Source organism: Pleurodeles waltl, chromosome 12, assembly GCF_031143425.1.
Source record: "Pleurodeles waltl isolate 20211129_DDA chromosome 12, aPleWal1.hap1.20221129, whole genome shotgun sequence".
Lineage (NCBI taxonomy): Eukaryota > Metazoa > Chordata > Amphibia > Caudata > Salamandridae > Pleurodeles > Pleurodeles waltl.
This window is the reverse complement of record NC_090451.1, coordinates 434,457,042-434,480,777: the sequence shown is the minus strand read 5'-3', so window position 1 is coordinate 434,480,777 and position 23,736 is coordinate 434,457,042. Positions and strand designations below refer to the sequence as shown.

Sequence of the window (23,736 nt, the reverse complement as noted above, 5' to 3'; positions counted from 1 at the left end):
TGTTTTGGCCCCACTAATGGAGTTGAAGGGCCACCTGAAATTCATTAGTGCACATATTGTGTACTAGTGATGTATGTGTACAGGATGTGGTGCATCCAGTCTGTGTTTGTGTACAGTCACATGTAGACATGTGATAAGTAGGGCTTAAAGTGTATCAGGTTGTGGTCCCATGTAAATATTAAGTGATGCCCGTACCGACGAAGTGGCCCCAGTCCATATTACCCCCATGGAAATCAACCAGACATGTCATTTTTCAGTAAACTTGTTTAGCAGTGTCTGCCTTGGGCCACGCGCTTGTAATGCAATTCATTGTGGGCCACAATCTAACAAGATGTAATTGCACTCCTGTAATTTTTTCATCGGTGGACTTTGTCCTCAACAAGGTTGTCGGACTTTATACATCAGTGGTATGAATCTCTACACACAAGCACGAAAGGATGTACATGACAACTAATAAAGGAGTTTCCAGATTTCAGAAACACCGCAAATCAATATCTAGCAGTGAAGTTCAACCAACACCGACTCCGGTTTTAGCCTACCAGCTTACTTTCATTTTTTGGTTCTTTCCATCCTAGAAACAATCCTTTGTTCTTAGAACATGTTTCTGTCAGATAGCGAGACACAGCGTTTAATTTTTGCGTCCAAACTGATTTTGATAGTTGGAACTTTTCACTTTTCTATGTTTAGGTTAAAGAGACTTTTCGGTTCTCGGGGCTCTTAAAATAACAGTATTATATTTTAATTCACGAGACGTCTCGATGAAATGTTATGGTGTAATTCTGCAACTCATGCCAGTGTTGCTAATGCCGTGTATTTGTTTCCGCTTCAAACAGGACGAAGATTACGCGGGAAGGCCTTCTATAACGTCAACGGAAAGGTGTACTGTGAGGAAGACTTCCTGGTAAGTGATGCGCGGCGCGGCCTTTGGCGTGCACTGGGTTTACCGAGGGCTTAATAGACAATGCGGTATTGGCCGGGGCCCACATTGACGCCACGGGCCCAATATTGTGATACGGGTTCGAACAAGGTGCATAGGGTACCTCACAAGATTAAGCATCGGTAGCTTTTATGATATTTATGAATCTTGCACAGGCCGGGATTGAACATCTAAATACCGCCACCGCATGCAGCGTGCACTAAGCCTTTTCGTGGCCCAACGCAGCCTTCTGGTGACCATGATCCACGACACAACACAGCCGAGGACACACGGGTTCATTTTCAGTTCGTGCGAGAGCAAGGCGTGCGCTCATGTGAACTACTTTCAAAGGCCCAATCCCGCGTTCTAATTCCCTTTCTTTTCCTAACAACGTCACAGTAAGCAGTTAAGTTTGTCTACTTATATACAACTGATAACTATGTGGCAGGCTGCACCCTTGAACAGTGCTCGGCCACAGGTGCAGTTTCAGTTATCCATCCGTGTTTTCACTTTTTCAAATAAATACTTTGTTTATAATATATATTAATATGTTATGAATTTATCGGCCTTGGTCCTTGTTCAGAAAACCTTTTCTTTTCTAACACGGTGCCTGGCGCAGTGTATGCCGGGGCACATTTAGTGTTTTTGATTTTCACATTTCTCAGTGTCCTTGTCATTAACAGTTTCTTTTGTAATATAGTGTTGACCTCTCCTACACTGTACACATTCCACTGGCATATATTCTAGGCAGTTTAGCAAATATCCTTAGTCCATTTGGGAGAACGTGGCTCTTTAGATAATTCATTTACTTTGCAAACATCAAGTGACGTTCCATTAAAAGTGACTCAAGGCTGAACATTTAAGTTGAGCTGCAAGTCAGTTCTTCCTTCATTTTATACACTAAACTACACCCCCAGAGGTGGAAAGCATAGGTTGGCTGCATGTTGCAGACTGCCTCAAACCCCCCCCATTGTGTAATCATCCTCCTAAACCGACGTTCTTCAAAACTCCTGATCAGATTTTCCTGTGTACGGTACACAAGAATGGTTGGATTGCATTTTGATTTCACACACAATGTCGTAATTATAGGAGGAGTGAGCTTGGAGTGCAAATGTATTCTAGCCATCACTGGTTGCAGTAATGAAACTGAGTTTAGGCCATCTGCTGAGCGGCCTAAAGTTAACGCTGCCTGGTTTAACAACAAAAAACCTGGCTGAATGATACTCAACTTCTCGCAGTTCATCTAAATGCTCACATAATGGTTTTAACATCCAGTTTCAGTATCGGACATACTTGCTTTGCTGAGTAACTTTTGCTGAAAGAGATCTACCTGAACAACTAACATTTGCTTCGTTTTAGGCCGAGCATAATAGAGCATGCAGGGGCTTATTATGGTTTACCATTAGTGGACTTACATTGTCACTCTCATTTGCCTGCTTCACATTCGTGTCAACTTTCTTGTCATTCTTGTGTTTGTCCCTCCCATTGAGCATTGCCTCTTTACAATCTCTCTGACTGGAAAATATGACATTGGATGTCTTCTGAAAAGACGTTAAGCATTGGAACATTTTTTGTCCAACATAGTCCTCTTTGTCATTCATTTTTTTCGAAAACCTAGCATTTTCTACCTAGACCTGGAAAGAGGTCGTCCATAAAAGAGACTAACTTTTTTTCTCAAGAGAAAGTATGTTACAGTTGGGGTATATGTATAAAGAGAGAGAATGTTTGAGGCCTCTTTAGTGATTCCTTGTTTTTAAAAAGGTCATGCCAACAAGTTAATGTCCAACTTCCCGAGTGAAATTCAATTTCTTAAGTCTTCTCTGTTTTAGAATGTGGTCATGGTAAGGAAACCTGTTGCATCAACCCTTTGACGAAGAAGATATTACCTTATTTTCTGTTTGTCACCATTGCTCCTTTTATTTTGAATGCCAGGCGGATTTTACTCTCATTAGTCACCTATTCAAGTACTGTTCACCTGTCTTTCATCCACCCGCCCCTTTTCCTGCCTTTCACCACGAAATTGATGGGTATGGGTTACTTGGTTATCTGTTGATAGTAATGGGTTTCTTGGTTATATGGGGCACTATTTTCACATAATACCATAAACTGTTGTGGGATGCACAGGTCGTACAGAATGCCCTTATTCGCCTAATAATCTGCAATCCCGCTTGACAAAACAACCGATGAAAACACAAACCGCATCTTATTTGTCAGCACCTTGTTTTAAGTCAGCAGTAGTTCAGTGGCTTTTAGCTGGATTTAGGAGTAGACTAAATATGGACTCATGCCAACTTGAAATTTGATTTCACCTCTCTGATTATATTGTCTGCTGTGAAAATGCTATGCTTTGACCTAGCTACAGTTCAGTACTTCCATGTGGGCCCTAGTGACCTGGCTGGGTAGAACGCTTTGAATAGTGTGACTGCCAGGTTAGAATGTAGATGATGTGAAATTGTGACTATGGTATCAGATGTGTGCTGTTATGCTGAGCAGGGAAGCAAGCCTGCTTCCTGCGGGACTTGTCTCTTTACCATAAAATTCTCCCTATAAATCAGCATTTCCCAAACTGTGAGTCGTGACTAAATTGGGGAGTGCTAGCCGATTTTTGGTGGGTGCGGGAAAATCCAAGCAATAAAGATAACTTTGAAATCAGTGTTTATCTTGTCACATTTGTCATGCTTCAAAGACCGAGGTAAAATGTCAGGCTATGTCTTCTTATAGATTGCTGCTTATTTTGTTACCATGGGATTGCTGTTTTCTTTTCTTTTTCTGACTGCTGAGTTGAGTTTTTAAAGTGAATTGTGTGATACTCCTGCTGGAGTACACAAAACATGAAAGGAAATGCTGTGGGATGTGTCTTTTTGTGCAATGTATCACAAAATCCAAAGAACTGTAAATGGTCTCTATGCATTCTGCAGTTTGGAAAGCAGAAATTAGGTAAAATATTTTTGCAATTGAGAAATGTCTTGTAAATGGAGATTTTAATAGGATTAAAAAAAAATCTAGACACTTTACTTGGTGATACACAGAGCATAAATACTCACAGAAACCCGGTTTCATTTGAGTGCTATATAGTTTTATTAGTAAAACTATATGTCTGTGCAAAATTAGTGACCCTTTAAATGAAAAATGATCTGTCTGTAAATGACAGTGCAGTACCACACGATGCTTTCGTTACATTCATTAGCCCACCGCATATCCACTAAAGGTAGGTGGGTTGCGAAATTTTTTTGTTCTAAGAAGTGGGTTGTGGTTCTAAAAAGTTTGTGAACTACTGCTTTAAATTATTGTTTTTTGTTCCCGAAGTGATTCCACCGGCCCTGCTTTGGTCCTGCCCCAACACACCCAGTCTTACAGTGTATAGAAAGTGTATTTCTGTGACATAAAGTGCTTTAGCTTTGACACTTTAGGCAAGTAATGCTTTATGTTTAGACATGCTGGGTATGGTTGTGGTATTCATAAATCATTAGGTGTGATAAATGGAAGTCTGCTTTGGAACAAATTAATGACACATGGACAGCATGGCCTGGAACCCTGCCTGAATTCTGGGATTCCACACAAAGTCCATTTATTTAAAATGAACCTTATTTGTGATAATTTACAAAGTCAGCAGCTATTCTTAAAATATGGGATGGTTTGGTTCTGACCCTTCTTGCCTGTCTTGAAACAATCCTGTGTTGAAACGAAAGTTCCACATTAACTCATTTATTCATGATTTAACCCAAGCTCTGCCTGGTCTATTTTCAGGGGGAAAAAAAGATTATTCATCTTGGATTTATCTTGAATCAATATGTAGACATGTTGGGAGCAAAAGGCTGGAGATTAGTTTTAGGTGTAAACAAGTAGTAGTGATGATCCACTTTGAAACTTGCACAATGGATGTGATTTAACAGTGTTAAATCAGGGAAAAAACAATTACAACGCAGTTGGAACCACTCATGCCTTTACCGCGCAGCCTTTACAATGCAGGTGTCTTTATTACACATGCCTTTACCACTCAGACTTTTACAATGCATGTGCCTTTACTACACGTGCCTTTAGGCAATAGAATTGAAAAGAAACATAGAAATTCACTTAAAAACCAAAGGTTTCAGGAACGTTATAGGTAGGCTCTCATTTTAAACGTGCAAAACCGTAGAAATTTACCAGTTGTAGTTAGTTACCCCAAGAAACTATATCTTGTGGCCTAAGATAACTATAACTCGCGTCCCTGCCATTATTACGTGACTCTGGGAGGGATTGGTCTCCAGTGCAGCGGGAGGGGGCTGGGCATCCCCGCATATTAACATACAACCCTAGGGAGGTGGCGATCCCTGGGGCAGTGGGAGGGAGGGGCCCCACTTTTTTTTTTTTTTTAAACACTGGAACTCCCGGGTCTTGGCCAACCTGGGGGCATTATAGTAACGAAGCACAGCAGACTGAGCTTTGTTCTTTAAAAATATCACAGCGGAACCACAGCGACTCCGCTTGTAAAAATCGAAAAACTGCTTTTTACCCCGGGGAGGGGGGGCTCCCTTTGGAACCTCACCACCGGGGCAAAAGGGTCAGGGTGTACCTTCCTGCCGAATTCGGTGTAATTCCATCCATTAGTTTTTGCGCTATTGCTGTTCAAAATCACTACGGAAAAATAAATGAGAAAAACGTATTTTGAGACACCCCCCTTTTTCTTGGCCCCCCTACATAATTTAAAAGTAAAGGGGGGGGGTCATGGATGCCCGCATGCCCTGGGACCACCACTTTCCTTGGGCTACATTTTATGATTAAACAGAGGGGCCGCGTGGACCTCTCTGGGTCCCAAGGCTCACCACCTTTCCATTACATTAAAATAAAATTATAGCGGGGCCGCACAGACCCCCTGGGCCCCAAGGCCACCACCTCCCAAACCAACAACCTTATACCTTTGAGGGGGGGCACCAACCACCCCCTGGGCCCCCCACCTCCTGTGGGCCACAATAACCAAACCAAATTAAGCGGAGGCTGGATGGACCCCAACACCCTAACCGCCTGGCCCCGTGGACATCCACCTTCTCCCCCGGGCTATGTTTAAAAATTAAGCAGGGGGACACGTGAAACCCCTGGGCCCCAGTTATAAATTACTGTGGGGGACCAGGCAGACCTGCCCTGGGGACCACTACACCCAGGTCAAATATGGCTTTTTTTTTTTTTTTTTTTTTTTTTTTTTAGAATGGGAGGGGGGCCCTGTGATTTTGGCCCTGGGGACAGGCCGCATGTTCTTAGGTGTCCCCCCTTCCCTCCCCCGGGCACCCAGTCCAGATTTATGGAGGGACCATGGGGGGAGCCTAAAGGATTCAGTGGTCACTGCCACTCCTATCTCCTGCAGAACCAGCATTGCCTCCACCCACAGGGAGCTGCCAAAAATACCAGCTTCCTGCATGCAGGAGCAATGTTTCATCTCTTTTCCTGCCCGCAAGTCATCGGGCAGGGAAAGAAATGAAAACTCTGCTTTCAGCAAGTGGGAGCATTTCTAAAGCTCCCACTTGCTGAGTTTTGATAGGCGGAAGCTGTCAGCTCCCACCAAGCAAAAGCAAACAGCTACCTCCCGAGGGTGGGCATCTCAGGAGGTAGCAGAAGCCGTATGTAATATATATCACCTACAGGCAGTCGCCAGTAGGTAGTTATAGCTAGGACCTACTTTCCATAGAAAAAGCTTTTTTTTTTTTAACTTGGCTATATCTTTGGCACTGTTTGACAAAGCTCCACAAAATGTTTCCAACAAAAGTGTCAAGTTGGATCGTCTTGTACTTGTGCATGGAAGGTTTTGGTGTGATCAGTTAAGCGAGGCAAAAAGTGTGTTTCTCATGTTAATTCCCATAGTCTTTAGACACGCTTGCAACCTGAACAGCTAGACAGAATTTGTTATTTGGTGTTAATCCGTTTAGTATTGTTTGAGATACTAAAGGAAATCCAAATTTCTATATCTAGAAGCACGAATACTTTGTGAATAGTCCCAAGTTTATGCAGAGATTTTATTTGCTGCCAACACTTCAGCCAGGAAGTGTTGGCAGACATTTTGAGACTCTGCTTCAGCTGAGTCCCAAAACAAAACATAAAAAAAGGGAGCAGGGTAGGAATACCCTAACCTCCTAGCCATTGTACGGGGGTCCCTACCAAAAAAAGCATTAAAAAAAAATCATGGCAATATTTGCAAATGTTCATGGATTTCGCTGTGACTTAAAAAAAAAAACAAAAAAAACACAAGTGCAGTTTCCTGTGCTTGCTTTTAATTTCTCCCCTGGGTGAACCAGGTCCCAGGCGCATTCTTTAATAAATAGGAGGGGGGCACAAGGGGCCCCACTCCTAGGGCTCTGAAAAGCCCCAAGGACCACCTCCTCCTGGGAACTACATTACGGAAGTATACAGGGGCCCACATGGACCCTCATGGGCCCCAGAGGGTGGGAGGAGAGGGGTCCACCACCTTGCCAGGGGTACAACAATAAAATGATGTGGGGCACCATGCAGACCCCCTCCTGGGTTCCACCACCTTCCTGGGGCTACAACAGTAAAATGAAATTGAGGGCTGCGCGGGCCCCAGGGACCACCAAGGTGCCCCAAGGCTAGTCTTAAAAAAAATCATGCAGGGGTGCACAGACACCTCAGGCCCCAGGAACCACCACCTCACCGGAGCGAATTCAGTTGTAAAAAACAAGGAGGGCCATACATGCCCCCAGGGACTACCACCCCGGGGCCAGTCCTGTGCAGAATAAAGCCATATATGGCCCTGGGGACCCCCATCCCCCAGGACCTGCTTCTGCTACCTCCCGAGGTGCCCACCCTCAGGAGGTAGCTGTTTGCATTTGCTTGGCAGGAGCTGTCACAGGTCCTTCCAGCAAGCGGGAGATGGAAAAAAAAAAGCTACCACTTGTTGGAAGCGGAGAATGAATCTTTTTACCTGCAGACATGCGAGCAGTGAAAGAGTTGAAAATGTTGCTCCCGCAAGTAGGGAGCTGCGTTTAAAGCAGCTCCCTGCATGCAGGAGAGGTGCAGGCTCCTACAGGAATCAGGGAGCTTGCTTGCACCGCGAAGGCTTGAAGGCGCCCAAACGGTCCCCAGTAAATTCTGCTCTGCGTATTTATGATAGATAAATACGCCGACAGGATTCATTCTGGCACAAAGCTCATTTCACAAAAATTAAACTGCAAAGGGAAGCACTTTAAGATTAAAAAACAAACAAACAAAAAAAAAAAGCAGGTGACCAAATTGAACCTCTCCTTATGAAAAGTACTAATCATCCCAACTTTCTCATCAATAGAGGCAAAGCAAGTGTGTTTTCTCTGCATTTCCACCATGAAAAGTTACCTGTAAACCTGAAAGAGATGTTTGCATCCTTCCTTCTTTTGAGAGCAATATCTGTTGTTGTGACTGTGGCGAGATGTCATCTGCTGCTGAGATCTGATATCGTGTTATCCCTTTTAAAAAATACAAGTATTTAATATGGCCTAGAAGCCCCACCCATTTAGCCCTGCCCCATATACATTAGTGACAAACAGCGTCCCCCCCCCCCCACCGACCCCCCCCCCATTTTTCAAGGAAGATGGATAACTTACTAAAAGGACCCCTGAAAACATTTCCCAATGATTTTGAAGATGCGTTCTTGATGCACAGGAATATGATCACATCTCCACAAAATAAAGAAGCACTTCAAGAGTGCCATGGGGTTGGTCGCAGGTTCTGGCTGCAGGCCGTGCAGGGTTGGGTAGTTATAGGGGGTTGGCCGCGTGGCCTGGCCACAGGCCACACTCTGCTGCCAACCCCCTCCATGCAGGCTGTATGCAGTGGAGGTTAGATTAACTTTAAGTAATTGAAAATCAAAGGTTACAGAGGTGTTAAAGTTAGGCTCACATTTTAAATGTACAAAATCATAGAAATTCAGCATTTACAGTTATTTCAAATAACTATAACTCGTGCCCTAAGTTAAATGTAACTCACGCCTTCGCCATGCACTGCTAATTGCCCCAGATATTTCAGCACTCTTTTCTAACATTATTGATAATATCAGAGTAACGTTTGCAGTAAAATTATTGATGAGAAAACTGTGCATGGTGCGTGCACAAGTTAGTTTTTAGCTAAAGGGCTCCAAACTCATAATGTAAATTTCCTATACACCTCTCCCACAAAAATGATTAGAATTTAGACGATTGCAGCTGATCATTATAATTTATTCTCTTTCATTGTTTTTTTTAATTGTGCTGCTGTTATTGAATTTTCAGATTCTAATAAAAAAAGTTTAAATATTTGTAATGTGAAGCTCCCTGGCACAAAATTCTTGCAGCCTTCCGCTACGTCTTGTAGTTTATTCTTTACCCAAGAGTGTATTTACACAGCTGAAGTTTATATCTGTCAATTATCATCTTACCATAATCTTCCTTGATAAGACTCCTGGTAAAAGGTCACATTATCTCATACTTTTCCCAATATTTTTTTGAGAAGTAGGTTTGTGAGACTGAAGTTCACATAAGATGTAAAGACCTATTGTGCTGGTTTCCTTAAAGTTCGGATAAAGGAGGGTTTCTTGCTTGTAAAGCAGGTATGTAGGGTAATTCTGTTAAACTGAAGAAAAAAAATTGATCTCCAGTAAACGGTTTCTCATTTTTTCTCCAAAACTAAATATTTGTTTTGAGTTGAAAACGAAAGCAGCCAAATTAAATGTAACATAATTGTAAACTATTCATGCCATTAAAATAGGCACTTTTTTACTTTTAGTTTGTCTGTTACTAGCAACATATTTGAGATTAGGACACTCTTTGTATAACTCACATTTCAAACAATGTTTTAAACATTTACCAAACTATGTAATCTAATTTCTTTCTCTTTTTCCCCCTCATACGAGGCCCCAATTAGATAAATTGGAGTGGACTAGCCATTTATATTTTCCAGTGTACAGAAAGATTCCAGGCGTCAATCCTTGTTATTCCACAAATAAGAAGGGGTAATCATAGGATCTTAACTGTTGTCAGAAATTCTCTAACCTAAGACTCTAAGACTCCTATAACTTTGTTCTCCTTCGTATGTGACTGTTTACATCTGCATTGTGTACAATATTTTCAGACTGCAATCATTCATGTTTGGTAAAGGCCCTTTTATCAACCATTTCTTACAAATTTCACTTATTCCAAATACAATTTTATTCATATATCATTTTGTTTTTCTTGCAGTAGCTCATTTTCGTATTCTGCTATTCCACAGGTAATTAAAATGTTGCTTGCCTCTATTTTTTGTTGCAAGATTATGGATATGAGTTTACTCACATTCCACCAGTAATATTCTAATACCAGATACACAAAAAACACAAATGTCAGTTGTCTACCTTTTGGAGAATCACATTTTAGGCACAATATTACACCTGAATGCCTAAATGTGGACAATTGTTTGGAGTCCAGTAGATCGTGTGAAGAAATGGCTTTCCCCAACTGATGCAGATTTTCTAGTCACATATAGCATGTTCATTTACTCTCTGGCTTTGGCAAGCCTTTTTCCCCGCAGTTGTTTTATTGGAAGCATTTGTTATTCAAACATCTCAAATAATCTGGGATAACATCTTCTGACTTCTGTCCTCCCACGCGTAACTTCTTGAATGTCACATACCAACGCTCAGCGACAGACCAACACAATCTGTGGTTTGCAGAATGTTTAACCTGGTCGACAGAGTTCAATCCTTAGAGGGTATCTTAGTTAGACCATACAGTTTCTTTAGCATTTGATTCAATATGCCTGAACAATATTGTCCATTAACTAAGATCAGCAGTATACAGTGGAATACTTGTGACATGTTGTAAACAAATTGGTGTTCCTGATGAATTCCAGATTGATTGCCATTGGCTAGCATACAGGATTCCTAACACCTTACTATCCTCAGATCACACGTTTCCTTCTGCTTGTCAAACGTCTACTCAATCCTAAAAAAATAACAAAAACATTGGCAGAGGCACATTTAGAAAAAGAAAACAAAATTTTGTGCAAAAAGCCTACAACATAGCTCTAAATAATACTTCTATCTCTTTTTTGTTAGGATAGTTCACCAAACATCTATATTTTGTAATTAGAGAGAAAAACAAAGCTGAGTATCTATCTTCACTAGTCCCCCTTTTTAGCTGCATTAATTAGCTTCTTTCAGGATAATTTGACACTTCTAGATACCCGTAAAAAAAACACTAATTTTACCTGGATCTATGCTAGGGTTTTTGTTGGGGCATAGAATACAACAACAAAAATATCTTGGTAAAGTAATTGTTTGAGGTGATTTTTGGGCTATGCAGTTAGTGGGAGATTTAAGTGTAATAAATTGTTCATTAACCTTGTTTAGATTCCTCTCAACTATTTTGTTAACATCTTGGGTAATCACTGCCCCCTGAGTATTTAATTTCTTCACATATTTGTGGTGCTCTAAATCCAGAATCCAGACCATGATTGTGATTGTAAATTGTTCACCCAGCATCCAGATAACATAATAAACGTATGTGCTAATTTATCGGTTTAAGGGATTGGCACGTGTGAATCAGTGATAAATCAACACATCATCCACGTAAATTGCTTTGCTTTTTCATTGTAATCCTGAAGAGGAAATCAAATAATTCCATCCTCTTGCCTCACTGATTGTACGAATGATACAGTAAATTTGTCAAATAGGAAAGTGGATGAGACACCTCTGCCTAGTGCTTTTCATAGATGCTGAACGTATCCAAAAGGTTCCTGTTTATTAGTACTTGCATTTTAGTGCATTTAAAGGGAGGGGGCACGGATGAGAGTATACCTTAATTGAAGATATTGACAACTGAGGTCCCATTGATCAAAAGTAACACTTGATGTAATGTAACTAGTTGGAAAAACCAAAGGCCTATAGGTAGAAAATATAAGATATAGACGATATAATTCCAATCTCCAGCAAGTTTCAAATTCCAGAGACAATGGACAAAGAGGAGGATGTTGAAGAAAGGAGATGAGCTTAGACTGTGTTAGAACTAGAACTGGATAAGAAGCAAAGTGGTGTATAAAGAAGTAAACACACTTGAGCACATGCTATCTGAATTAACAGAGAAATGAAATGTAGGTTTGCGATATCATTGTTGAATCAGAAAGAGATACAAGCTTTCTGTCCTTCTTTAGAGAGTAAATTGGATGAGTTAGCTTCTAGAACAAAAGAGTTTGGAGACAGCATGAACTTAGCAGGCAAAAAACGCACAGCAGATACATGTAGGAAGTTAAAGAAAACCGAGAATCCAAAAATAGAGAACTTACAAATGCTTGAAAATCAAACTTGACAGAATAAACTAAGGATATTAAATATCTGAGAAGTTGTTGAGGTGTCCAGTATTAAATTAAATGTACTTAGACTGTTAAAAGTGGACGTTTTGAAACAATCAGAAGTAACAGACTATTGCAAGAGAGATCCAGTTTGTGCAAAGGATCCCCTTTAAGTTAAACCCCTATGGAAAAAACATAAAATTTTGGTAATTTTTTAACATGCTGCAAAAGAACATGTGTTAATGGAAATCCCATAAAGCAAAACTCCCTGCAAAAGGCATCTTTTTTTCTTTTTTGTGTGGTCACATATTTACAAGGGTATAGATGGCAAATAGTGGGGATTGAAAAAACAATGCTAACACTAAAGCCGTTTGGGGCCACTGTCCAGGTCCTGTTTCGGGCAATCCCCATGTTATGAACCACAATAGGATGTGCAGCCTGAGACATGTAGAGGATGTTGACAGTTGAGTGAAAGACTGAAGCAGAAGAATGACCAGATAAAGGAAAAGTGGTGAGCAAATTGAAGGAAGAGTGGGTGAAAGAGTTCTTGCATCTCCTGTGATCAAGTCAGTGCAAGGAAAGGTTGGTTTCTGGAGTAGAGGAGCATTTGGGTGGGTGAGGGAGGGGTGATGTTTAAACAAAAAAAAAAGAAACGTACGTTTACAATATGAACTCAAGTTTCAGCTATTATTGCCAGAAGAACCCTGGAACTGGAATGCTTTATTTTAAATAGCTGACAGTGATAGAAGGAGCTTCCAGGTCATGATGGGAAAAACCAGCTGTTTTTGGAATATAAATGATTTGTCTAGAAAAGCCACAGTATTTACTATGGGGAAAGTGTGACATCCTGTTTCTGGAAGCTCACACGCCTAAAGAAAAATGTAAGAAACCCATTAAAACAGCTAAATATCCTGAGGGGCCCGTGTTCCAGATCAGCATAGTATAACTAAGCGGGTAGCTATCCTGATGCTCACTATTAAAGTGGTTGAGATTTTGGGACTGAGTAAAGAGCGGTCTCTATTCAGTAGATGGATTATAGCAAAGGTAAATGTTTGTTTGAATTTAATACATGGATACTATACTTTATCTGCATTTACAGATAATTTGCTTAATTTCTCAGCACCATACATTGTGGGTGAAGATAATATTACCATGCTACATAATACCCAGGACTAGTCAACAGCTCGAACAACTATAAATACCCCCAAGGTCCACAGGAGACTGCTAGACTTGATCCAAGATCTGGACTTGACAGACATTTGGAGAGAACACATGGTTACAATAACAGAGTACATGTTCTTCTCGAATAAATATCAACGTGTTTTGAAATTAGATTTTCTTTTAGTTGATTGATTATTATCTGAGAAAGTAGAAAATAGAACGTATCTGCCCACTTAGTGGTAAGGTTAATACTAAAGAAAATGACTTCATACCTAAAACCTTGTTCTACCTTGGATAGGCAAGCATAGGTGATACAGAAATTAATAACCAGTCTACTGCTTTTTTGAACTAAATGAAGGGTATTTTATGTCACTAGTAGTACGGGATGGATATAAGTCCTTTGTTAAAGGTGTGCAGCACAGATATCAAAATGAGGAGCTAGAAAATAGAAAGCCACTAATGATAGGCTGGAAGCCCAAATGGAAACTAGAGTCAACATTATTGGATATTCAGCTAGACATGGAAGAGAAAGGCAGAGGTATCACATTTCCTGTGCCAGTTATAAACAAAGTAAAACAGTCTACTAGAACATACATTTTGCAAACAATGGTATAGTAGTAGGGTGATAATGGAGAATGTAGCAGTCGATTCTTAGCTTGGAAAGCAAGAGATAATAGATCAAAAAACGTAATTAAGGAAGTTATATACCAAGTAATACAAATATAGGAAACTAAAGCAGAAACCACGTTAAATCCGATATAATTTAGTAAGCTAAATTTCATGCAGGTTGGTTTAGCCCTTGAAATGTTTTAGGGTTTGATGTTATCGATTGTGGATTTTAGGTTAACAAAGTTTTTTTTTTCTCCATATAGTGCTCCTATTTATTCCTTCTTCATTTCTTGCATGGTATTTGCTAAGTCGAAGTACACAGAGATTACATAGAGGTGGCAGCATATTAGAGAGTACATGTGTTTCGTTTGGCAATATTAGTCTTGCTATTTGTAGGAAAATAGAATTTGTGCTGAAAACTGACATTTCCTCACTCCTTGTAAATTTTGGATGAATGGCAGTCACGAAATAACATGTTTTTTTTCCACGGAGGAAGTCTGAGTGATATCTGACCTGTAAAAGTGCAATGCACAAGTTGTCTGTGATGTAAATTGGAATCTGTTGTATTACACTCCACATAAATATTGGGAGCTATCATTGCACACTTTTAATGTTGTTCCCCTAACCCCCCACACTACTAAAATACACCTCCCATCCGCACCCTATCACATGACTTTAAGGTGCAGGGGTAGAGTAGTGATGTGGTAGCCATGCACACCAAAACTCGCCACTTTCAGGCCTCCACCTCTATTCTGTATCTTTAAAACATTATTTACTCCAGTTACATTTGCATACTGTTGTCCTGGGGCTGCTATGTAGTTTCAAGGGGGTGGGCGGCTACACCCTACTCGAACCTTGAAAGGTCCTGTGGACCTCATCCTCTAATTGAAGTCAAGCTTCAATTAAAGGGGAACGGGCGCATGGCCCACTGCCCAGCCTCAACAGAGCCCCAGGCCCAGCCCATATAACCACCCAGCCCTGCACCATGCATGACCTTTGGCCGTGCGCAGCAGAGTTGGCCACAGGGCCTGCAGCCTTCGGCCTTGAAGCCAATCCACTATAGCCACCCAAGTCTGTGCCACACAAGGACTTTGGCCTTGCATGACAGGGGCTGGCTGCAAGGCATGGCCGCAGGCCTGGAGGCTAACCCCCTAAAACCACCCATAGAATTTTACTAGACTTTGATGAACGACATACTTAGAATGAGATATGTGACTACATTTTGGTATATAGTTATAAATACTTGAATTTGATAAGTAATTAAAGCAGGAATGTGACTACTGACACACCTAGATTTGAACTCTCTATCTTCAGGGTGAAGGCCTGAAACCTTAATCTCTAGGCGACAGGTAACTCTTTGCTATACAGTTTCCAGGCATACATATGACATTCAACCCAAAGATTTTGATAGCAATAATATGTAAATGTTCCATCGCTAGGAATGTTTAACAGTCAAAACACAAGTAAATAATAAACCGAGACACTGCATGAGATAACAGGCTTTGAACCTTCAACCTACTGAGTGGCAGGCCAATAGCTTTACCATTAGGCCAGAAGTGATTGTTTTTTCATATCAAAACACAACTATCCCGTTCAAACCAAATGTCTTGCTAGTGTGATACCTTGAAGTCATTGTTTAGAGGGACCATTGCAATAAAAATCTCTCTCTCTTCCATCCCATTATGGGATGAAAGAGAGAGAGAGAGAGAGAGAGAGAGAGAGTGAGAGGACCCAGATGGAACCTGAAGACTCCTGAGGTCCTAGCTGGCTCCCTGCATCCTGTGGGAGCCGGCATTGCTACCACAAGCAGAGGGCTGCTTTAAGTAACAGCTGCCTGTTTGGAGAGCAATGTTTTCATCTGTTTCCCTGCATGCATATTTGGGTGCAGGGAAACAGATTAAAACTTTGCTTTCTGCAAGCAGGGTGGGTTGTCAGCTCCCACTTGCAGAAAGCAGAGTTATGTTTGCTTTTGCTTGGTGGGAGCTGTCAGCTCCCACCAAGCAAAGTCAAACAGCTACCTCCCGACGATGGGCACCTCATGATGAAGCAGGTGTCAGTCCCCATGGCCATTTATGGCTCCACAAGGGTGAGACCGAGCGGCCCCCCTCCTTCATTGAATTTAGCCCTGGGGAGGTGGTGATCCTATAAGCATCTGCCCCAAGGAGGTGGCGGTCCCCAGGGCCTTTATAAGCCCTGGGAGTGTGGCCGTGTGCCCCTTCTTGTTGTTTTGCTATGCCCCGGGACCTGGCGGGAGACCGAGCTTGCTTTTTAAAGAAAAATAAAAAATCATATCAATTTGTGAATTTGAGGGATTTTCTGAAGCGGAGTCTCAAAATGGCTGCCAACACTTCCTGGTTGAAGTGTTGACAGCCAATAAGATCTATGCATGAAATCGGGAGTATTCATGAAGCCTTCGTGCCTCCAGATATACACATTTGATTTTCTTTTAATATTTAAAAAACTACTGAACTGATTTACACCAAATAACAAAAATCACTCTTTCTGGACCACAGCCTAACTTTCAGCCAAATTTAGTGTAATTCCATCCAGTAGTTCGGGCTGTATTCCTGTCTAAAAACACTATGGGGATTAAAATGGGAAATGCATTTTTTTTTTTTTTTTACATCCCCCCTTTTTCGCAGCCCTCGCTTGACATCACCCCAAAATGTCAGATGCACAAGTTTATTCTGCACAATAAAAAAAAAAATTTTTTTTGAAGATTCGGCAAACAACACCAAGATGGAGGCGAGTCAAAAAACACTTTTTCTATAAAAACTAGATCCTAACTACAACTACCTACTGTCCACTGCCAGATAGGAAAACAGACATTTGATCTGAGCAAATCTAGAGTGTTGCTGGTGATCCTTACTGGAGCTGCTCTCCACCTACACTTGAGAACTACTCAGAGATCTCTCTTCCTTTTTGCACACCCATATATATATAAGTTTTGCCCCTGAGTGTTTCAGTGACATTCTTTCAAGGAACTATAACTTGTGCCCTAAGGTAACAATAACTTTACCCCCTGGTTTTGGCAGTTTTGTTATGATCAATTTCATTGTGAATGCTGCATTTACATCATCAGTGATGTCATAGAATATGTCCTGAGTGATGTAAAATGTTGGGTAATTAGCAGTTCATGGTGATTGCGTGGGTTGTAGCTACCTTAAGGCACCACCAAGTACTCCAGATCCCGCATTAATTTTCAGGGATGTTTTTTTTAACACAATGTATAGGAGCTGTTCTTGTAAAATTAAAAACCACCTGGCCAACTTTGACCTCTGTTTACATGTTGATGTCCTCTCAGGTGAGTCGAAGGGGTGGCAGAGAAGAGGCTAAATGGGTCATAGTCAGAGCCCTGATCACCCTGACCCCTGCAGCCATGAAGGTCTTGCACAGGAGAAAGAGGAACGGAGCAAAATCCATGGGTAGCGTCAGAAGGCCTAGCGAAGGGGCCTTACGTGGGGTCTTATCTTTTCGTTTTCAAATGGACAGTGACAGCTTTCCCTATTTCCGTAGAGATACCCTGAAAGTGTTGCAAAATGTTTTTTTGTGTGCCATCATTACCACTAGTGCAGAGGGTGCATTGTCTCTGGGGCAATGGTGTGAGGGAACACTGCACTCCAATAAAGGAAATGTTACTAGTGAAGAGTGGGATGGTGAGCTATTTTCCTTGTTCGCATTGGACCCAAGTCTTCCTTACTGCACAGGGAAGAGGTGCCAAGTAACAGGAGGTAAGGTGGAGTAATTTTTCCAATTTTCTGACACAAAGGAGCACACAGCCTATTTTGGGCCTCAGGCCTATGAGTGATGGCCCAGTAGTGTGAGCAGAGGAGTAAGTATTGAATGTTGCAGGTGTAGTTGCACTGGGACCCAGGGTGTGAGGGCCCAAATAAACCCCTATTATGGCTGTTTTACCATCATTCCTTCTTTGTATTTTGGTCCAGTGCACCCTTGCTGTGCCAGTGTTCTGTTGAGCATTGAACCAATGGCCCAAGAGAAGAGAACAAAATGAAACTGAGGAAACATCTTATCCTGACCCTCTCAGAGACGGCAGAAATGAGTATGGGGGGTGGTTTAAAAAGGGGCAGAGAAGACTGCCTCCTTTACAAGGCATTAGCTTTTATTAATGAGGTAGGCACAGTGGCACAGGGGTCTAGGAGTGCTGAGGGCTCACTGCATCACTACTATGAGTGTCTTACTTAACAATCGAGGCACACACCTTCATTGGTATTGCAACGAAGCAACACGGGATGCGGATTGCTATTACGTGGACGTTACGAGGATACAGGACCAACTATAAACTGATGAACTAAAATTATATTATTAAAAAAAAATGAAAATCAGTTGCGTTTTTTTTGTACATTGAACAAGCTTAGTGCGGACAATACCAAGAGATTTGAATATCATTTGGAGATACAAATGGTAAATGGAGAGATTAAGCCTTCAAGAAGTCCAATGTGTGGACGAAACACGTGTCGGCTGATGTTACATGTGGATTCGACAAAATATCATCCAGTCCTTTGACTCATAGTTTATTTCTGTGTTAGATTATGGACTTTTATTGTATCTATTTACATTGTCTTTTATGTTGAATGGTTGTCTACTGTAGGGGTCTAGTGTTGTATGTTATTTATCATTGTCACCAATTTCTGTAATAAATATTTTCAATATATAAAATTATGAGAACCTACATTGCTTGAGGTTAATAATATATGAAAGTATATGGATTGTGGACAGTCTATCACAATTTACTAATTATATAGTCATATTTGACTTTTTGATCATCAATACTTTAGAAAAAAGAAAGAAAGAGTGAAAAAAATTGTTGTGCTCCGCTAGTACATTTTGTTTGGTTCTATTATTACGGTCTTTTCTATGAAAAACCAGAAAGCACATCAGGGCAACGATGTGCATTAGTGTATGAGACCTACCTAACAGCATTTATACTTGGGTAAATTAGGAAATGTGCATTGAAACTGTTGCTTAGTGTTGCCAAACTTGTTTTTCTCTTATATCTAACAATCGAGGCATGATGGATATCAGTAGGACTGAGAGCACCCTTGCTGTAAAAAAGTGGGCATCACATCAGAGCTCATTATTTTGGAAAGGACAGAGTATGTTTCAAGATTGGAGTGATGGCGAGGCTTGGTGGGGAATGGGTGAAAGAGGCAGAGGAGATGGCTGCAACCTTGAGTAGCAGGCTATCATCCGTGCAGAATGTGCAGTTTAATTGGGGGCCAGGGGTGTGAGCGGTTCATAAGACCACAAATAATGAGAGTTGTACTTTTAAGTCTAGTTCAGGAGTCTCATATTTAGTGTGCTTTATGAAATACTGAAAATATATCCCTGAAATGATCTTGTACTCCCCGTCCCATGTACTCAGCCCTGCCCCTCAAACCCTCAAGTCTTTCCATAAAGTTTTGGAGGGGTGTGAGGGCTAACTTCAAAACATTTTGGGTAGCGCGGGCTCTAGTTCGAAAGTTTGAAGACACCTGAGGTATACAGTATTACAAAAGCCTAGCGCACAAATGGAACGTAACCTTTGGGACTGCAAGGGGTTAACAAAGTACATATGCTCACTACACGTTGTATGCATTCACAGTTCAGAGAGGTCGGCTTCCCTTAGTATTTCTGACCTCTGAAGGGTAACACTGTTCCTTCATAATTTTTCTGTATAACTTTGGAGCACTTCAACTTTCCTGACACTCGCCACCTCTATTTTAAAGCGGCGTAGAGGAGCAAGTGAAGGTTGTGGAACTTTTGGGTTCCAGCTAGCTGTGCAGATACCTTCCCCTGCTGGGACGTGGCATGGCCAGTGTACACCCCCTACCTATGAGGGATTAATGCGTTTACACAGAGAAGAGATAATGCAGCAGAGAGGGGTAAGGCGGAAGAAGGCTAGAAGAATATTTGCCACTTCATGCATTATTCACGACTGAAGAATGGGTAAGTGTATGAACTTACTGAAGACGCAAACAAGTAGGTGTGGGGTTTTGCAAAGTCTTGCTTCATTCCGTTTTCTGACCTCCAGGACTGAGCCATGTTGTGGCCTCTGCCGCCTGGCAGGGGTAGCAGACAGAGCTTTTGGGCCCTTAAATGTCACCGACTGCCTCTGCTCATGTGATTAGCAATGCCAGCTTTGGGGCACAGTTCACTACCTTTCTGACACTAAGTGCAAAAAAGCCATTACCGATTGAAAACTGAAATCAGAGGAAGTTTTGAATTGAGAAGTGCACGAAAAATGGTGGAAACCTGTCAGTATGTTGGATTTCCTCCAGGCATAAAATCAGGATTTGCAGCCAAGAATATATATATAGATACTGAATGGGGTAAACATGCAAAACTCGGGGAAAACCTTCAAAAATTTGTACATTTTTATTATCTTCTTGAAAGACGTTTGCAACACTTTAAAATGTATACAAATCTACTAATGTAAAAGGCAAAAACTAAGGGGGTCATTATGACCCTGGTGGTCGGCGATAATGTGGCGGTAAGTACCGCCAACAGGCTGGCAGTACTTATCGCCACATTATGACATTGGCGGGTACCACTCCGACCACCACGGCGGTACCAGCCGGCGGCGGTATCCTTCTCCAGCCCGGCGGCCGCCATTGTGCCTCCTGTGGGATTATGACCCCGCCTACAGCCATGGTTTTCATTACATTCGTAACACCACAAAAACTATGGCGGTAGGCCATATCAGTGACAGGGAATTCCTTCCATGTCACTGATAGGGGTCTCCCCCCCCTTCTCTCCACTTACCCCCTATCCCCTGTACATTCACGCCTCCCCTTCACACACACACACACAAACACCCATTCTCACATGCTTACACGCATGCATATATCCAATCACACACACATCTGCACACACTTACAAACATACACGTAGACACTCATTCACATTTCACACCATACAAGCACTCACAAGTCCGTACAGGCACACACGCATTGAACACTCAACATTCACGCACACACATACAATCACCCCCCCCAACACACACACACACACACACACACAACACCCCCACCCCCCTCCCCTGTCAGAGACCCGACTTACCTGCATCCAGGGGGTCCTCCAGCAGTAGACAGGATATGGCGATGCTACCGCCAGCAGCGCTCACTAGCAGAACACCGCCAGGCCATATTATTAGTTATAATACGGCTGGCGGCGGTCTACTGGTGTGACGCTGCTGGTGGTAGAAGCGCCACCTTAACGCCATCCGCTGGCATGGCCACAGCTGGATTTCCGCCATTCTTGTGTAAGAAATCTGGCTGTGGTGGTAATAAGCGGACGGCTGATAGCCGTGGTGACGGTCTTTTGGCGGCCGTCGCCACAGCAGGAGGTGGTTTTTACCGCCAAAGCTGTAATGAGGGCCTAAGTGCTTCTCTAGTGTTGGCAAAGGAAAGGTAGACCCTCAAACTATATTGGCATTCAAGGGAAGGGGTTTCTCCCCCGGGAGATGTAATGGCAAGTTACATCCACGTGTCCTTGAGTATATTCTGTGCCTTACAGACACATTCAACTGTACCTCAGAAGTTCTCCTTCATAGGGGATGGGGGTCCTCATGGGAGATGAGGGCCCAGGGCATTTGCCCACTTGGCTTATGCTTTAAACGTCTCTGCACCCGGAGCTCCCCTTACTAGCGATATCAGATGCCAGCCCTTGCCCACCAGCACTTATCAGTGCGAGGAGAGGAGAAGGGGGCATGCTATGCCACGCAGACACTAGTGGCTGTCTGTCAGAATCCCCCTATGGTGCTGGATGGTGACCCTGCTGAGCTCTCCTGCCTCACAATAGCAGATGCCAGCCCTCCCCACAGACAGAAGTGTGGGGAAAGGTGAGGTGGGAGGAGTGGGGCAGAGGAAATGGGCAATGAAAGGGAAAAGAAGCAATACATCTGGATGGGGTTGAAGGAGAGCAGACAGAAAAAATGATTGGAACAGAAGAATGGAGACTTGGCAGAAGACTTGGCTCTAAAAATTAAAGGCATAGATAGAAGAGGAAGACAAATGAAAGCAGGAGAGAACAAGCATTAGCAAAGTCATCAGGTCTCGGCTTAAAGAGCTCTTGACTTCACATGCTAACATGTGTACTTAGAAAAATGACTCAAACACATCATCACTTCTATTTTTTTTTTTTTTTTTTTAACTGAGCAATCTGAGATGGATCCATAGATTTAAAAACAAGTAGCACAAAAGTCAGTCGCAGTTGCTACCAGTTAAATTAAAAAAAAATATATTAATAATAAACGTACCTGCCCCTCCGTGATGCTCTGCTCCAGCCGCCTCGTCTTCCCTCCCCAACCAATCACGACGCATTTTTCATGCTGTTACACAGCATGAAAGAAGTGCCGCGAATGGCCTGAGTGGGCAGAAATGCCATTCAGGTTTAGAGTGGGGCATTGGGCTTTGTTTCCACCCAGCTGTAAACTACAGCCGAATGGAAAGTTTCTAAGTGCCCATGTCAGTTTGGCTGGCCCCGAACAGACGGCCAAACTGGCATGCACACTTAGAAGTGCACATACCACTCCTCCTCCACTTGACATGGAGGAGTCTGGCCCTGCCCCGCCCTACGAAGGTGGAAACGTAAGTGCATAATAACATCCTTGTAGTATCCCTATATTTTTCTGCTTTTCTTTAGTGGGGCAACGCTTCTCTGCCATAGCAGAGGGTCCACCCCTGACAAAAGTGCCTCTCAACAGAATTTTAACCGGAACTTGGGTCTGTGAGGCTTTCAAACAATCCCCGGAGGCCTGTAGAGTCATGTGGATAAGAGAAAGAAATATAGGTGGGGGACAGAAGTACACAGGCGAGAGAAAGCAATACGGATGGCCAGGCAGCAACGTAGAGCATGGCTGTGCACAGAAGCAATGTGTGAGAGCGAGATGGTGTGGAGGATAGGGAGAGAAGCATATAAGAGAAACAGCTGGAAACGTGCTCTCATGGAGTGCTTCACAAGAAAAAGGAATACAATTCTTGGAAATCAATAACTTATCGAAGAATAGAAGCAGCTAATCAGACATGCGGTAAATAAGTTTTCCTCCATGTAAGGAACAAACGCAAGCTTGACAGGCTAAGACAAATAAAGCAGTGCAATAGACAGCAAGGAAATTTGAATGACAAAAGGCCTGGTCAGTGGTAGGCCATGGGAGCAGTGCAATCCTAGGTCAACTAAGGGTGTCTCCCCAACAAGCTGTGTTGTCTGGTAGGCTTTGGACACAAAGTTGGAGGCAGTTTTAGGTCAAAGTGGTCCTTGCAATGCCTGAGGATTTCCTTTCTGTGTTTCAGATGGATGAAAGAGAAACAGAGGAGAACCTGCAGTTTAACATTTCAACAATGTTTCTTAGTGGCAAACACCCCAGAGGGGGCTTTGTGTCGTACTGAGAAAGGCCAGTATAAGTCGCCTCTTCTCTTCAGAGGGCTAATGAAGAGCAAGATGGCGATTCACTTGTGGCATTCCGTAGAGAAGAAAGGGGCAACCTCGTGGCTCCTTACCTGAGCAGCTTCCTTGGTGCAGAACCTGATATCTGAGACTATCATTGGCATTTGTAATTTGGCCTCCTAGAGCGAAGAAGCAGATTGGACAGGCTACGTAGAATGTGCAACATCAGAACTAAGGGATCTTACCTTGATCACATGCCAATGTTAACGGCCTTTAATATGTGAAAGCTTAATGGGGAAATAGCCCTCCCCATTTTCAGTTATGAATGAAAGTGAGTTCTTTAGGGCTGTTCTTCTGTGTGGCACTCTCCCTTCCAAATGTGGGCTAGTTATCGAGGGAAGTGATCT

The 23,736-nt window shown here is 42.4% G+C and overlaps 1 protein-coding gene across 1 annotated transcript in view; it reads left to right on the top strand.

The window, feature by feature from the left end:
• The window catches only part of WTIP (WT1 interacting protein), a 271,804-nt gene that overhangs the window by 142,441 nt on the left and 105,627 nt on the right, over positions 1–23,736 (top strand). The window contains exon 3 of the mRNA XM_069216956.1: positions 834–901. Within this exon, the coding sequence (XP_069073057.1) occupies positions 834–901 (68 nt within the window). The remainder of the gene's footprint in view (positions 1–833; positions 902–23,736) is intronic.